Below are 13,438 nucleotides of genomic sequence, written 5' to 3'. Positions count from 1 at the left end.
AGGCCCAGGCCACTTTCATATGTGGTCCTAAATTGGATAGATATCTGATGTTTTGCAATGCGACTTCAGTCTGAACAGCCATGTCGCATTTCATGCGATTTTTATGTCATTGAAATGCGACAGACGTCACAATTCTGCGCTGGAGGAGGCGAGGCCATAAGCAATATTTGTGCTCTCTTCTCTTTCTTCTTGATATTTTTCTTATTATTATTTCTTTATTTCGATTGCACATTAACTGGTACATCGCTACGCACATGCTATCATGAGCTGCATCCATTTTTATTTTCACAAACACAGTACGCTGCGTCTGACGTCACGTCCTCTTCTGCATATGCGGGTCACCTCAGGGCTGTATACCGTTCACACATGAGACAGATAGCAGTCGCATTTAAATGACAGTGTGAACAACAGCGCAAAAACATCGGATTTCGGCAAAAAATCCGATCTGAGCATTAAGACCTGCAGTGTGAACGTAGTCTTAAAGTAGTTTTGCATCCACATAGGTTAATTATAATGACATGATCATAAGATCAAATGTCCAGTCATTTAAATCACCAAAACAGTTTATCAAGGTAAAGCTATGAGTATTAGTAAAGTATAGTAAAGTATTATAGTAATTATATAGTATTAATTATTCTAATAATAATATAGTAATTCCAAATAGGCTACAAATTGCTGATCAGGAGGCTACAGTTTTGACAAGGCCCCACGCTCATTTTCTGCATTCATGGAGAACTAAAAGGAAATTTCTATGGCTGATGTATAATTTCTGTTCAGTAACAAGGTTACTTGAGGTCACAACACAAAGCTTAGAATCTATACACACGGTGAGCTGTTAAACAAAGTGCCCTTGATGAGTGTAGCCAAATAGGAATGGGGTCAGCAAGCGAAGGAGTTTTTGCTGAAGCTACAGTTTAAAGAGGCCAGGAAAGAGAAATACAGTAGAAAAAAGAAACAGATGGAAGGGGACTCTATGTAAAGCCAGGTGAGTATATTTGCAAAAGAAAAAAATTAATTGGAATTAAAAGAAAAACTAGAAGGTGAGATAAAAACAAATTGCCCTTAAGCACATTACAATATATGTCACTTTCTCATTTACTCGTGTTCTCTCTCATGAAACAAGGGTGATAAAAGCAAGTCAAAGTGTGTGTGTTTATAACTGTTTCTTTTCATGTCAGTAGTTCTGTTATTTTGTTTTTGAGGACTGCACAAAATGCATTTACGGTACACAAGCACATTCAGCTTTTAAGCTGAGCTACACAAATACAACACGGCACATAGAGACACACATACACACTGGCCTGGATAACTGGGGAGAGTTGTCCATTTGAGAAACTCTGAAGGAGTGAGGAGGAGAGAAAAGGGAGAGGTTAAGGGATGGAGGGCTAGCAGTGACTGTTGCTGTCATTTATTGTAACAGTGGAAACAATGCAAATATGAACAGATCTATTCAGTTCATGCACTGAGGTCCAGTGGAAGTTTGTTACTTTTCTTTTAGATTTGTATATAGATCATTTGTAAAGTTTAACATAACCTTCTTCACATTGCTGTCCACTGGTGTAATGAGAGATATGCAGCAAATACTACATAGAAATTGTGGAATGTTACTTGCATGCAAGACAGTTAGTCAAATTTGGTCCGAGTGGGCTTACGTTTCATTTCCAAGCATAATGTTCCATGTAAACCCAGTGTAAATTGTGTTGGTTCAAATCCATAGGCTCTGCTTTGAAAATATTTGCAGTTACTGTGTGTCAAGACAGATGCAACAGACTAAGACAAGCGCAGAAACATATTGTATCATGTTCACAGCGGAGTCTTCAAACAGTTTTAAATATAACAGTGAAACCAAAACAGTCCGAAGCTGGAACGAACAGGGTGGTTAGGTGGGAAACATTGTATAGAGTACTAACACTAAGAGGGACTTTCAGCTGCAATTTCTATTGTTGACAGGGCTAGGAGCACTTTCTCCATCCACTGACAGCTGATAGACATACCCATTTATGCAGTGTTCAGGGGGCCTCAGAGAACAGGGTTTCAGCTAAAAAAACAAAACAGTACCCTCCAACTTTAGCTACTTTGGAGGTCCACCTGCAACTTTTTTGAGATGTGTACTTATCCTTTCCCCATAACCCTCTTGAATCTCCTTGAATTAAACTGGTATGTGTTGCTTCTGTTTCAAACAGCCTTGTTGTTATCTGTGGGCCTGTCAGTCGTCATAGTTGCCCAGTGCACTATTAAATATGTAGTAGCACCGGGCTTCTGAGATGCTTTCTACAATCTCAGCAGGAGCCCTGATTTGCACTTCCCCCAAGCATCTGTTCAGGGCTGTAGGCTAAAACAGAGGTGCCTGCTGGACATGGGGGGTTAAACACTGCATTATATCAGAGCAAACCTTTTCTATCACCAACTATGTTCACATGCAAGCAACTATTTTGCATTGAGAAAATTGTTTTAGGAGGGAATTTAATGCCACCTTATGCCTTTGATTAAATATTCAAGTCAATGCTGATTTCTAGTATGAGACAGGACATAAATCCTTGTATCCAATGTTGAAGGCAAACATTTACACTACCTGCTTTCCCATCCTACACATTTTCATACTACTCATGACATTGATACTATATGGTACAAGTGATGTTATATATTGTTACTGAAATGAAAGATCCGAGAACTGTATTATTTTATGTGTCTGCCACAGCTGCAAGAACAGAGGTATGATGCAGTATTTTGACATATGTGATTTCTTCCTTTAATCCACTTTTCCCTTCTCCAGGGAATGAAGGCGTGGTGTTCAGCCACTCTGTAGAGACATCACATGTAAGGGCAGAACCCTTTCAGGACTTAAAGTAAGTACTATAAATCATTTTCTGTGTTGCCTTGTTTTTCTATATAAGTAGGGATGGAAAACCAGGAGCACACTAGCTTCATGGGGATCAGTGTCACCAACCTCCGGTCTCCACGACATAGTTCACTGAATTTTTCAAAAGTTGCTTTGTGTAAAGTTAGAGCAAGTGCTGGTTTTGGTTATGTTTAGGGTTAGGCAAGTAGCAGTTCTGGTTAAGGTTAGGGTAAGTCTCCTGGAAATGAATGTAAGTATATGTACAGACAAAAACAAAGATGTATGTGTGTCTGGTACATTTGTTCATGTTACAAGTTCACCTTGTTAATATTCTACTTGTAGAAATATTTAAAGGGTCTATGTTCTTGTGAATAAGACAGTAACACCACAAATAACAATTTAGGGGAAAATGTGTTTTTTATGTGAAAACCTAAGCTGTGTTAGCTGACTAGCCATTCCTGTGATTCAGTGTGCTTATGACTTTAATCAGCTCAGTGCAGAAGGAGGTGTGCTGGTGATTGGCAGTCTGACAGAGGGAACAGAAACCCTCTGGGCTGCAGTGTTCAAGGGTCAAACTGTTAGCAAGTGGAGTGTTTCAGTGATACATGCACTTAAACACATGTAGTGAAGGGTGCAAGCTTAGTTTCATTTGAGAGTGCAACCTCCATCAAAAAGCACTCAGTTCCCCCATAATGCCATACAAAGCAATATTCCCGGAATAGTTTGACCATCATATATGATAGTTTGACCATGAAAACCTACTACCAGCATTTGGAAGGATGCTGATAGCTTTATTCAAATCAATTCAGCTCAATTTAATTAAATTTTGTCTAGCACCAATTCACAACAACAGTCATCTCAGGGCACTTCACATAGTAAGGTCTAGATTTTACAGTATTATAGGGAAAACACAGCAAATCCCCCTCGAGCAAGTACTCAAGAAAAACAATAGAAATGATAGACATTCATTGATTTAGGGGTAAAACAGGGACTTCAGTGAGTGGACTGTGGGCAAAGTGGTGAAGACATTACATTTTTGCAAGATTGTGTTCTGCCTGTTCAATAGCTGGTTGATGAACTGCTCATACAGTCTCCCTTACTGGCTGATTCTTGGTAAATGGACTGTATTTTATATAGCGCTTTCTCACAGTGTGTTACACTGGCCAAAGCGCTTTACAGGAGATTATACACCATTCACCCATTCACACACACATTCACACACCGATGACGAGAGGCTGCCGCACACTGGCGCCAGTCGAACCACCGGGAGCAATTTGGGGTTCAGTGTCTTGCTCAGGGACACTTAGGCATGCGGGGAGACCGGGAGTCGAACCACCAACTTGCTGGTTAGAAGACGACTGCCCTACCTCGTAAGCCACAGCCACCCTATTCTTGCACTATAGAGTGATCCTTCACATCCTCTACTCTCCCTGTCTATGTGTATGTGTGTGAGAGGGGCAGAGTCCCTCTCTCTTCTAAACAGAGACAGAAAAAGTACAGTGGAAAAGCAAAGTAGGACAGTTCATGTCAGCCTGTGAGCTTATGCTGGGTGACGGTTAAGGGAAGTACTGGGTGTACATCTCATTAGGTTCCAACAGTGGAAACACAGCTATAATGTGCAGCTGGAACACTGACAGACTACTGTGCTCTGTACGAGATATAGCTGCCTGGTACTAGAGCTGGTTGGTCAGATAACGAACACTCACATCTCCAAAAATATCAGAACAAAGTTGGCATTACCTGGGTATTCTCAATCTAAGTGGTTACTTTGTCCCCGGAAAAAAATGTCAAGATGTAATAAAATGGTATACCAGTCCTACAGATGAAAATGTTTACAGTTTTGAGGTTGGCTGAAATTGTCTGCCATCACAGGTTGCCAAGATTATTCTGATTTGGCTGGCTGTTGCTACATCGAGTACAGTGGAACCTTGGATTGCGAGTAACCCGGTCTGTGAGTGTTTTGCAAGATGAGCAAAAATTTTGATTCGATAAACGAGTATTCGGATGCTCAGAAGTGCAGCCACAAGGGGCTTGCATACAGTCAGCAGCCTTTCCAGCATTCACAATGGTGATTATTTTTTTAAACTATTCTTGTATCTAAATTATGATACAGGTCAGCACCAAAATCTAACAAATTGTTCTGTGGGCCATACCCTACCACTCCAAAAAATGTCATTACAGTCTGCTCATTACTTTTTGAGTTATGCTGGGCAGGGTCTTTTTAAGATAATGATAACTGGTGTAAGGTCATGGTTATCTTTTATTTTTACAAATGCAGTAATAGAAAAACAGTGTGAAACTGGGTACTTGTGACCACAAATGAATCCTTATTAACCTTTACATAACTCAGGCTTCTTTAGCTCAGTCTGATGGATTTATCTATCTGTTATTGTGTCCAATAACAACAAGTCAGACCGCTGTCCCCTGCCACTTCATTAAGATGAATCACACCAGCTAAATGTGTGTATTTTTTGTGTGCATCTCCTCATAGTCTTTCCTGACATGCTTTTTGGATGTTTTTCAAGGGGCATTCAAAGTTCCTTCATTATTAATGTCTGAGCTTCATTTGGGTATTGTCAGATAGGATTTAGCTGAAGTGGCTTTTGGCCAGAAAGGAAAACACAAACAGAGGGGGACTATGAGAAAAATATGGAGGAAGAGAAAGAGACAGAGGGGAAGTGAAAGAATTGATAAGGTACGAAGGAATGCTCAGTACAAGGGAAATAGAGAGGAAAGAAAAAAGACAGATTAGACACTAAACAGAACAGATAGAGGAGGAAGCAGAGCTGGGGAAGAGGTGATGAAGCGGATAATCAAAAGAGAAAAGAAGAAGACAGAGGGCAGAGGAGGGTGACAGTGGCAAAGAGTTTGGTATAAGTTAGATTATACATAGAACAGTAGACTAAATCGAACTGGCTCCTGCGGGGAGACTGAGTCGTAGAAGCAGCAGATACCAGGATACTGAAAAAGTATGAATACCTTCACAGTTTCCAAAATGGCAACAGTTCCTATCTTTGGAAAAGGGAACTGTTGAAAAATATAAAGGATTTTCAAATACAGAACAAAAAACACTAAGGCACTGACTGACAAAATGAGTTGCTTGATTAGTGTTTTTCAGTGGCCGGTATTAAAAAGAAGCAGTGAATTTGGCAAGACTGGGGAGGCTAATAAGATGACATGCCAGACATTATGAAGGTTTAAATGTGAAAAAATGTGAGACCATACACATTGCTGGGTACTCTTTTTGGGATTTCATTTCTTTATTCAATCACTGATCAGTTTGCATCACATTTGGAGCAGTAGCACCATCACTGGCTTTGTCATCACCTTTACAGATGACTTAATAGAGTCCCTGTGGAAGTTACTATTACTCTCATTTTATCACATTGACATTTTTTAGGAATTCCTGGTCAAGTTGTTAGCTCACTCAAGTGTGTCTTTTTTGCACTGCCTCAATGAAGATGGTTTATTTTCATTTGTTCCATTCTTTTAGTATACTGTACATATATTCACCAAGCCATAAATCTCATTCTGCATGTTTCATATGCAAGGGACTAAGTGAAGAGTTTAACAAGGGCATGAAAAATAAGACAAATCCTGGGTGTGACTCCAGCATGGGACTTTTGTCAAATGTCTTCATTCTGTTTCTTTTCCTGGTATTTTATTTCTTTTCTCACTGTATAATTCCAAGCAGTAAAAAAATGAAAAAGTGTCATACATAAAACAGATTAAGAAATAAAAAGAAATTCTAATTACTTGACACACACAGAGACAGAAGAATGGTTAGCAGCAAAGGAAAATGGGTTGTAGAGAAAATAGGACCCCCACACAAGCAGAGAAATTAATGGAGAGGAGAGGGAGGAGGTATTTTGGGGAGTGGGTGAACTAGAACTATTAGTGGAAGGAAACCAATAAGTAATAGAGGGTGGTGTGGGATTTGGTGGTGATGGAAAGATACAGAGAGGAGAAGGAGGAGCAAGAACACTGGGTCAGTGGACAGGTCAGTGCTGATAAGCCAGTCAATGAAAACTGTGGTGAAGGCCTAAGGTGAAGGAAGCACTCCAGTGATGTTATAAATTTTCTAACATGTGAGCTGTTTTATTTTTTCCATTTATGTCATTAACACCCCTCTGGAGTTACAGAAAAGAAATTATTGCTGTTGAAAAACAATACATCAGTTTTGTCTGAACTGACCTTGTCACAATCGGGGCTGGAAAATCCATCAAAAACACGCAGTATCTATTAACTCATGCAACAACACAGAGTATAATGATATAAATAGAAACACATTGTTCAAAACACAAAACAAAGACACTCAGACTTTGAAATGCACACAGAATTAATGAAATAAAGCACACAATAAAAACTCAGACATGGCATGTGTGAAGTGAAACAACTTATCAGCCCACACACTGTGACTGCAACTATGTGAATGCATCAGAAGCAGGAAGTGACCTGAGAAACCTACACTCTCTCACACACAAGGCACTGAACTCTCCACTGCATCACCTACTGCAGGGTTAATAAAAAGAACAGAAAAATAGTACTGATATAAAGGTGATTACACGCTTCTTTATCAGGGTGAAGCTTAGTCATTGTTTTTGCCAGCATTTGTTGGTTGGTTGGTTTGTTCCCAGCATAATTCAAAAAGTAATGAATGGATTTGTATGATTTTTTCTGAGTGGTAGCATATGGCCTATGTAACAATCCATTAGGTTTGGTGCTGATTCGGGTTCATCATCCGAATCCAGGACATTTTTAAGGATTCTCATCCATTGTGAGTGTGGGAAAATTTCAGTAGTTTTGGGTGTAATGCGTACAATGCTTGGACAAATATTGCTCTGTAAGATCCAAGTAATACTCTGGACATGGTGATCCAGAATGTGTACATTTATAGGGCTCAAGGAAAACTCGCTACACTAGCTAGGTTTCCATCACACTGTTTTTAAGCACTTTTTGAAGTACTGCACCAGAAAAAGGTGATGTAAACACCAAAATTCAAAAATAAAAATCCTCTAATTGTCAAAAGGTTTGTTCACTTGCTTGAGGTGGTTTTTGTTTCATGCACAAAATGGGAGATGGAAACACATTTGCTGAATAATTTCTGACATAGCGAACAATGAACTCACGTGACAGCTGCAAGCATCACGATTTCAGCATTTCTCTGATTTCATCTCTGGATAGCTATAAACATGGCTGATACTAGCTTTATAAGAAAAAGGACCAGTACGAATTTGAGCAGCTGAAAACAATTCGGCCAGACCGCTTTCCATTTCTCTGTTTGCCAGTTTCTCTATTTTGTTTCCAGTTTGTAACCTCGACTTCTACTTTTGAAGCCATGATATAGTACGTAGCCTATACCACCATCTTCTGACAAAACTAGCATAGTTTAACCAGTTCATCCACTTGATGGAAACACACAAATTTGCTTTTTTTGTTAACTTTCGAAAGATTTGCCTCACATTTAGATGGAATTCAGGCTTGTGAAACAACTAATGCTACAGACTTGCAACAAAGATCAAGTTCTAGCTCTACTAACTCAGAAGGGTGCGCATAGCTGGCGCTATAGCCCCTGTATTTGAGGATGTAGGACCATTATAAACGTACAGCAGTCATATTTGCAGCCAAAACATTTTTCAGTTATGATACCCATTGCACTCAGGTGACTCTTAAAGAGACATCTCATCATTCAGCATGTATAACATTATATATTTTGCATTATACATCTGTTCAGAAAAGTAACTACTAGGCATAGTTAACAAATAAATGTAGTGAATGAAGTACAAATATGTTTGCCTCTGAAATGTAGTCAAGTTCAAGTGTGACATAGCAGAAAACATAAATACTCAAGTACTAAAGTATATTTACCTCAAAATTGTACTTAACATTACTGTATAGTAAGTAAATGTACATTATCTCCCACCACTGAACTCATAAATGTACAAATACAGAAGTGGCAATGACTGGGGGCTCGGGATGGACAGGTAGGAGAAGGTTCTACTAAAAATGTTTTCTACTGCTCATAACAATAAAACAAAAATGGAAGAAATGAACTTGAACTAGTTCAACCAGCTAACTGCTTCCTAAAGATCTTACAGCCCTGCTGGGTTTGTAATCTTCAAGGAGATTAGAAATCTATTTTGGCTGATAAATCACTGAGTAGCATTTTGAATTGTATTTTGTTGGTAACTGGTAGCAGTAAAGGTTTAAGAACAGGACTGATGTGCTCAGTTCTCTTGGTTCTTGTTAAAATTCTGATGGTAGTTATCTGAATGAGCTGAAAAGATCACGGCCTGCAAAGCATTCATCAATTAAAAAGAACAATGTCACACACCGGCTTCAAATACCTTTCTTGTTATGAAAAGAGCTTTTTGCAGTGAAGGTAAATGGGACATGTAATGAGTGGACTTGAGTCCATTTAAAGCTAATGATCTATCTTACAGCTTACCACTGACAGAGGGCAAGAGGAGAAGAGGGAAACAAAGAAAGATAGATGATAGACACTTTATGTAATTAAGTATAAGTAAAAAAATTCTTATGAAAAAATATGTGTTATTGGCTACCTAACATATTTAAAAATATTTAAGGAGCTTTACCATGTATAACAGATTTGACATGAATGCACAGCACAGTGTTAAACCTGGATTATGCTAGTAGCACAGAAACAAAATGTTCAACAGGGCACTTTACAGTGAACACTCCAGGAACATTGTGCCATGCATGTTCAAAGCATCTGTTGCAATCACCACTGTAAACTGCATTCACACTTTTTTTTTCAAACAGATTTTTCACTTTAAAGTTTATAGGGAGGCAGACAGAAAGCAGTTGCTTTGGAAAACATGCTGTGCCTGGCATATTTTGAGCAGCACGGCATAACATCTTAGAGCAGCATTCATGACAGTTACTGACTAAATAACATGAAAAAAAGAAGCCGGGATTGACACAATGTAGGCAGCCAGCAACAACAAACAGACTGAAAATGGAGGAAATAGTTGTAGAAAGGTTGGTAGTGGATGTTTTTCTAATGGGATCACATTGGCTGTGTTGTGGGAGTCTAAATGTTTTAGAGTTGTGGCTCGTACCGTTTACATATAGCATCTGCGAGTCACTGTGTTAACAAAACTGCTTTTGATTATCAGCCCGACATGTGGCTGAGGCAGCGCTTTAAAAGAGTGTGAATTCAGCCTCTGGTAGGCGAGAAATGTTTTGACATTCACAGTTGACAAGATCTACAGGACATATAAAAGTGTAAATGACTGCCTTAATGCCAACAGTATGTATGTTTTGCCTGAGGAAAGCCTGTTAACTTAGACCTATAGTGTTGAAAATGGTCATTGGATTCAAAATAACTGCTGCTGGTTTCTGCTTTTTTATGCCCACTAAATTCAGTCAGTAAGTTGACCCTGATTTAAGATTTTTAATTATTTGAGGTTTTTATTTTTTTGGTATCTTAAAGGTCATAACTTTATGGTTTGAACACTTTTTTGCACTGCAAATGTTGCATTAAGCAATGACTTGATTCAAAATTAAATAACAGCTATTTGTAATGTGAAATGAACAAAGTAATTACAACAAAATCTTTTACATCACTACACATTTACATATATCTTAGATGTGGTGAAGGGGCAAAATTCAAACCAGGAATTTTTTCAGTCATAAAAACACAGCATACTAGTGTTTGTTCATTTGAGACATGATTGAAAAATTCTTGGTGTTCGAACAAGGTGGTATATTGGAAATGAAGGAGGACCCTACTCCTTTCTGTGCAATGCTAGTGTCAGTCTGAACACAGCCTTAATCAAAACAACACTCCCTAAGTGACATCAAGTCGAAAACCATATATATATTTAATAACTGGTGCATTTTAACCAAGTCACAGACAAATCAAGCCATAAACAAACCTTCAGACGTGTTGCTTGTCATCTCTGAGTTTTGTTTTCTTGAGTGCTTCTGTGACAATTTGTTTTTTCTCTCTCCCCCTAATGCCTTGGTTTTTTTCTGCCACAGTTCCCTTTTACATCAATTGATTGACTGACTGACATTATTTAAACAATCAAACAGTGGTGATTTTTTTCTTTGATGAGTCACATTATTTCGTTTTTTTTTTTTCATCATTTTTCCACATCTCCCTTTTCATTCACTTGACTATTTCATTTCCAGTGCTTTGGATTGCAGTGTTCCACATGGATGTGGCTATTTTTACAGAGATGATGGTGTCAGACTTTGTCTTTTGCTGTTGTTTTGTAAGGGTGGGGTCACTTGTAAGATCTACTGAGAGAGAGAGAACTCCAGGGAAGATGTGTTAAACAAGGACGGCATGTTAGTGTTTAAAATATGCAAATGGTGTTTGTGGATAAATGATTGACATGAGTTATGAAATCACTCAATAAAAACTGACAGGAAGCTAAATTGATGGCTGGCTAGTCCGACAGCCTTGATGATGCTGTAATCTACACACTTTTAATGTAAATCCTATTTTAGTTCTGTCTACATTAGCTGCTAATGCTAATTGTTTAAACTTTGCTCAATTATGGATTTGAGGAATATTGATCAGAACCATTTGTCCACTCATATGGCCTTAGGGGTCTGGCATAATAACACCTACACAAAATTCCTCTTGGTGGCCAAGAAGGCTATCTTATCCAGAGATGATCTTTTGGGGAGAATTAACTGTAAATAAGTGAAAGCACAAAGAATTATACAACTTATTGACTTAAAATATAAGAAAATAAAACAACAGAAAGACACAAATATAAGGGCATACTTACATTAGGCACGGTTGCCTTTTACTGTGCTCAAGCATGATTGTCCCCTCTCTCCACTCCCCTGCTGTTCTGTGCTCACCCTGAAAAAAACCATATGCAACTGAAAAGAAGGGTTCTCGCCTAACACATAACAATTTTAGTTCCGAGATGGGCTCAAGCACGGCTATCACACTGTTCGTACTGTGCCCAAGCCCAGCTGATCCATGCCTGAGTCCACCTCTCCAGGTGGGCCATAGCACAGTATGGTGAACCATGCCCGGGCACAGCATAGCACAATTACATTAATCACTGAAATGGACTTTGGGGGTCAAACTTGCAGACTGAGATAAGAGTAGTACAAAAATAACAAACAAAATCTAGAACTGAACAAAGTAGCAGGCTGAATAAGGAAACTGTATGGAATAGGATACTCCAACTAGGTGTTAACTTTATGGTTCAATCAATCAAATATTACCTGATAAAAAAAGGCTCATACAGCAAAATCACCACCCTTGTACTGCGGGACAGTGGGTTACTTCAAGGCTCTCCACAGCAGAGAGATACAGTAATGAACCGTCAATATCTCCCCTTTTCCATCCACTCTTACATCTTCTGATCCCTCCTTCTGTGCCTTCTTCTCTCTCCAAGTCCTAGGGTCATGAGAATGCTCTCTATGGAGTGTCAGCCCTAATGTCGGGAGGGCATTGGAGAAGGATTTGTGCTCTGTGCCCCTAACCCCTATCCCTCGCTCTGTTTCCATGTATCCATCAGTCTGTCCTTCCATCTGAGAAAGTTAGAGTACTGCCGAGGAACCCTGAGCCCTTTCAGACTCAGGAGCATGGGAAAGGATTTTTTTTTTAAAGGGTAGAATCATGGAGGGTAAAAGTTTAAAAAGTGAGTTGGGCCTGTAGGTTCTTGAGCTATGGGGCCACGTATAACTGTTTTTTATGCAAAACGAGCACACACACACACACACACACACACACACACACACACACACACACCAGTTTCCACACAAGGGGTAGTAATTGGTACACAAGGTGCAGTGCATATACTGTCTCTACATGATTTATTTCACAGTAGATTAATATAACTGTAGAGATGGCAGAGAAAGGGGAAATCTTAAGGAAGGGAACATTACATCTGAAGTATTTGTCTTTTTTTATTTACTCTAATTACCTGCTATGTTTGAATAGAATTTTATACAAGAATTACAGTGGCTGGTTTGATGCTAGAGATTTTAGCAATTCAGTAATCGGTTGTTATTACCATAATTATGTTTTAGCAATACCAATAATATACCAGTAATAAAGTGCATATCATTGATACATATTAAAATTACATGGCTTCTTTTTTTATGGATCTGGCTCAGAAAATTCTAAAATGTTGTACCAATTCTCACATAGACAAGGGCATGGGCAATTTTCAGGAATATGTATATATTTGTCTTTCATTTGATAATGACGTTACTTGCCAACAGTATGCTGGAGGCTAATATGGGCCCTTTCCACTGACCCATTTCTTATGACCTATAATGCAATGTTTACGCCTTGACCTGGGTTCTGCTTTTGTTTCCTCTACTCTCAGCCTGTTTTAGTGATTTTTTTTTATTTGATTTGATTTATTCTTTCAAGCATGTAAAGACAGTTGTAGTGTTAACATTCTTACATAATTACATTCTTAAATAATTATCTTCTACACCACACAAGTAATATACTAAAGAATTATTACAAAGTGTTAACATTCATACACCACACCCACAATGTTCCATCTGGTTAATCATTAGGCCTGTTCTTGCATATATCTTGATTGACACATACCTTTATATTTATGTTAAAACTCGTCAATTCTGTTC

General features: G+C 38.6%; 1 protein-coding gene across 3 annotated transcripts in view; it reads left to right on the top strand.

The window, feature by feature from the left end:
* sgcz (sarcoglycan zeta) overlaps positions 1 to 13,438 on the top strand; it is a 363,877-nt gene that overhangs the window by 310,875 nt on the left and 39,564 nt on the right. For all 3 annotated transcript variants that reach the window (XM_020618429.1, XM_020618430.1, XM_020618431.1), the window contains one exon: positions 2,774 to 2,846. In XM_020618429.1, the coding sequence (XP_020474085.1) occupies positions 2,774 to 2,846 (73 nt within the window). The remainder of the gene's footprint in view (positions 1 to 2,773; positions 2,847 to 13,438) is intronic.

Source organism: Monopterus albus, unplaced genomic scaffold (genome assembly GCF_001952655.1).
Source record: "Monopterus albus unplaced genomic scaffold, M_albus_1.0 scaffold205.1, whole genome shotgun sequence".
NCBI lineage: Eukaryota > Metazoa > Chordata > Actinopteri > Synbranchiformes > Synbranchidae > Monopterus > Monopterus albus.
This window is presented reverse-complemented; position numbering and strand designations above follow the sequence as displayed.